Source organism: Arachis duranensis, chromosome 3 (genome assembly GCF_000817695.3).
Source record: "Arachis duranensis cultivar V14167 chromosome 3, aradu.V14167.gnm2.J7QH, whole genome shotgun sequence".
NCBI lineage: Eukaryota > Viridiplantae > Streptophyta > Magnoliopsida > Fabales > Fabaceae > Arachis > Arachis duranensis.
Genome location: NC_029774.3, coordinates 130148267 through 130151844, shown reverse-complemented (window position 1 = coordinate 130151844; position 3578 = coordinate 130148267). Strand labels below are relative to the sequence as shown.

Sequence of the window (3578 nt, the reverse complement as noted above, 5' to 3'; positions counted from 1 at the left end):
TTAAATTATAGTAAGAAAGTCGCATACAAGCAAGGATGATAAACAGCTAAGAAATCATCACTGGCCTTAGGAATTAGTATATAAGCATTAAGCAAGCATATATATAAATAAACCCATGGCCTTCGACACTTGCTCCATGAAAACAATAATCACTCAGCACATCTACTTTCATCGATCATCACACTATGGTTTCGATGTCACGCACATTTTTCTCATCATCATCATCATCATCATGATTATTATTGTTATTCTTTTTCATCACTCTATGATCCTTTGTAATTGGTGATGGAATTGGAACTATAATCTCATTAGTCCCCTTTGGGCTCAATTCTATAACAACGTTTGTGACCAAATCTAATGTTTTATGCTCCTTCTTAGAATATCCCTTATTGTTACCACCATTATTATTATTCCTGTAAATTCCATATAACACCATCTGTACTACTCCCAGAGCAAAACCCACCACATTTGGTATCTGCACAAATTACATACATTAATTAACCAATATTATTATTATAATCAAGCTAGCATTATTCATTATTGAAACATTTATTTATTTATCTAATACATGCACTCAAATCATCATTATATGGAAAAAAAATAATAAGAAATATCTTAAATTCTTATTGTAAGAATATGTAATTAATCCACGCACTATGTTGTCATTTTTTGGTCAAAAAGACTTTAATAATTAATATATTATGTTAATATATGTGTATAAGTTGGCGGGTTCATAATAATAATGAATAAAATAAATCAACCCTATATAAATCTAGGAATTCTTATATATATAATACACGCAACGATGCTTCTTATCATGAAGAGTATGATGATTATATAACTTTAATAATGCTTAAAAACTATTGTTAAAATTAAAATAATATTGTTTATTAACAGTGTCATTTAATTTAAAAAATAAAAGTAAAAATAATACCAAAATATAAAAAAGAATATGATCTTAATTTTAAATATTGCTAAAATTGTATAATTGTATAGTCATTATAGTTATAATTAAAAAAATAATTTAAATATATAATTAAGAGAAAGTTTACAAGCTAGTATTTTTATTAAAATTTGACAAATACTTAATCAGTAAAAAAAAAGTGAATAATTTTACACCATTAAATATAATCTCATATTATTAAAAATATTAATAATGACTAATTGATAGTTACAAATGACAAAATTACTTGCCTTCTAGCACTCCTCTATAATTGATTAATAGCAATCATTATTAATATTTAAATCAAAAATACTATTCGTACACCAAAAATAACTATTAAAATCAACTATCAAAGTATTTATGTATAAATATATATGTGATCTTTAATTTATTTTCAACGTGTATTTATATTCTAACATCCTAGTGGCTGATTTTAGTAACTGATTTTGGTGTATACGTAACATAATCCAAATAATTTTATTGTAATAAGAGGATGTTAATAGATACTTACAGCAATGCATATGTCCTTAATAAATGCGCCATAACCAAACCACATAATAGCACTAAGTGTGAGGAACAATGAGAGATTGAAGGGCATAAACTCCACACTCTTTGTACGAATAACTTGTGCCTGCATATATAGCAAGGAATTTAATTATATATATTAATATAGAAAACGAAGTAATTAGTTAATTAAACAAAGGAATAATTTGGACTCACCATAATGCTTAGGGGTGCTGCAAATACAGACACTGAAATAGATACACATATCCATCCAAGGACTTTGACACGAAGGGAACCGTGTAGTGCAAAGTTGGTAACACAAAATATCAATGCAAACAAGCCCACATTCATTGCCATAAATAGTTTTATGGTCAACCACTGCAATCAGTAATCAACTTAATTAATTGGTGCTCTTTTCATAATTGATCAATTATTATTAGCAACTATGTATGAATATATATTACCCTAGCATCCTTATTTGCATAGATTATGTACGTTAAAATGTAAATAATCTCTATGCCACATCCAAATGAGTTAATGGTGATGAGAAGAATAACATCCTTTTTAAGTGAGGCATAGTATAGCCATAAAACACAGCTGAATAATGCCACAAGGTAAGGCAGTGATTGGAACTCTTCGGTCGATTTCTTTTTGAATATTCTGTAAAATGTTGGCCTGAAATTTTCCGGAGAAAAAAAAAATTATTTTTCGTTAATAATAACAATGTATGTGTATATGTAATTGGAAAAGTATAGATAGTCAATGAAAATACTAAATAATGCGAATAATAGATATATCGGATGTTCAATTTATTAAATGTGCGGATGGTTATCCTAATATTAATATTTAGATGAGTAATTTAGATATGTAGTGTGTTTTTACTTTATTAGATCAATTTTAGAGTCTATTATTCATATTGTTTACAAAAGTCATTGTCTACCTAACAAAATCCTATATAATTTTGCCACTTTTTAATTAATAACATTACTAATTTATTGTATGTTATTTTCAAATTAATAATGTTATATTATCAATAAATATTATATTTTCGACCAACGTTTAATGTTTAGTTAACAATAATTTGCATACATATATTTTGTATCAGCATTTGATTAGTAATAATTTATAGTTTACACTTACATTATATTAATAATGGTTTACACATATTTATTAAAATTTATACATATAAATTAATAAAATTAATTTATTAAAGATAATTTAGTATTTGTGTTTGCTAAATTCTAACCAAAATTCTTGAATGTTGATGGCTGCAAGATTTGATGGTCTCAAAATACTTTTAATAAAGATAATTTAATGAAAAGTAAAATAACAAAAAATAAAAAATAATTTAAAAATCACACAAAAAATAAGTGTCATTAATTATGAGAGGCAAAATCATTATCGTTTGTATATATGTTTAAAAGAGATGTCGAATTTATTGATATGTAGAAGAAGATAATAGATAGGTATATATACTTACAGGGGTGCCAAAAACACCATGAAGGAAATTACGTTACCTAGCATCATGAAAATAACAAAGGAGGAAATGTTAATTCCTTTAATTTGCTTAATTAGCTTTATAGCCAATAAAAAGGGGGTAAATATATATACCTAGTATGCCAAAAATAAGAGCCAAATTATCGTGGGTGGACACAGAAGAAGCCATGCTCTTATCTCTCTCTTTGAGAAAATTTTATAAACAAGGTGAGGGGTTGCTACAATAATTGCTAATAAGAAAACCTGAATGAGTAGTTTGGTTAGTACTTATTATTAGTAGCTAACTTCAATTCCTACTACTCAACCCCTCAACTAATGTAAATATGTAGCACTAGCCACTACTAATTAAAGCTGGTGAGAATTATTGAGCAAACCATGCCCTATATATACCCAAAGAAAATAGAGAGAATAATAATAATAACAATAATAAAAAATTTGTTATTATTAAAATATATATTATTAGGAAAAGTATAGGGTACCAACATATTACCTGCCAATTTCTGCCAACTCTTATTTATAATTGTGCTTCATGGAAGTGTGTTCGTAGATGTGTCTAATAATTAATATATTTTAAATACATATATAAAGAGACACATCCAGAAAATATATCTATAAAGATACTTCTATTAAACAC

The 3578-nt window shown here is 26.4% G+C and overlaps 1 protein-coding gene across 1 annotated transcript; it reads right to left on the bottom strand.

Annotated features, from left to right (window-relative positions):
* Positions 1 to 3284, bottom strand: LOC107481592 (bidirectional sugar transporter N3). Its single transcript, XM_016101862.3, has 6 exons — positions 3059 to 3284; positions 2928 to 2964; positions 1912 to 2122; positions 1664 to 1825; positions 1455 to 1574; positions 1 to 475 (listed from the first exon to the last, which is right to left on the bottom strand). Exons 1-6 carry the CDS (start codon positions 3111 to 3113, stop codon positions 179 to 181), a joined length of 882 nt encoding a protein of 293 aa, XP_015957348.1. The 5' UTR covers positions 3114 to 3284; the 3' UTR covers positions 1 to 178.
* Positions 3285 to 3578: the final 294 nt, after the last annotated feature.

Coding starts and splice junctions, on each gene's coding strand:
- LOC107481592 (XM_016101862.3), bottom strand. CDS start 3,113: ATGGCTTCTTCTGTGTCCACCCACGATAATTTGGCTCTTATTTTTGGC. Junction 1,826..1,911: donor ATGCAAATAAGGATGCTAGG/GTAATATATATT, acceptor TACTGATTGCAG/TGGTTGACCATAAAACTATT. Junction 476..1,454: donor TTAAGGACATATGCATTGCT/GTAAGTATCTAT, acceptor TAATTTGTGCAG/ATACCAAATGTGGTGGGTTT.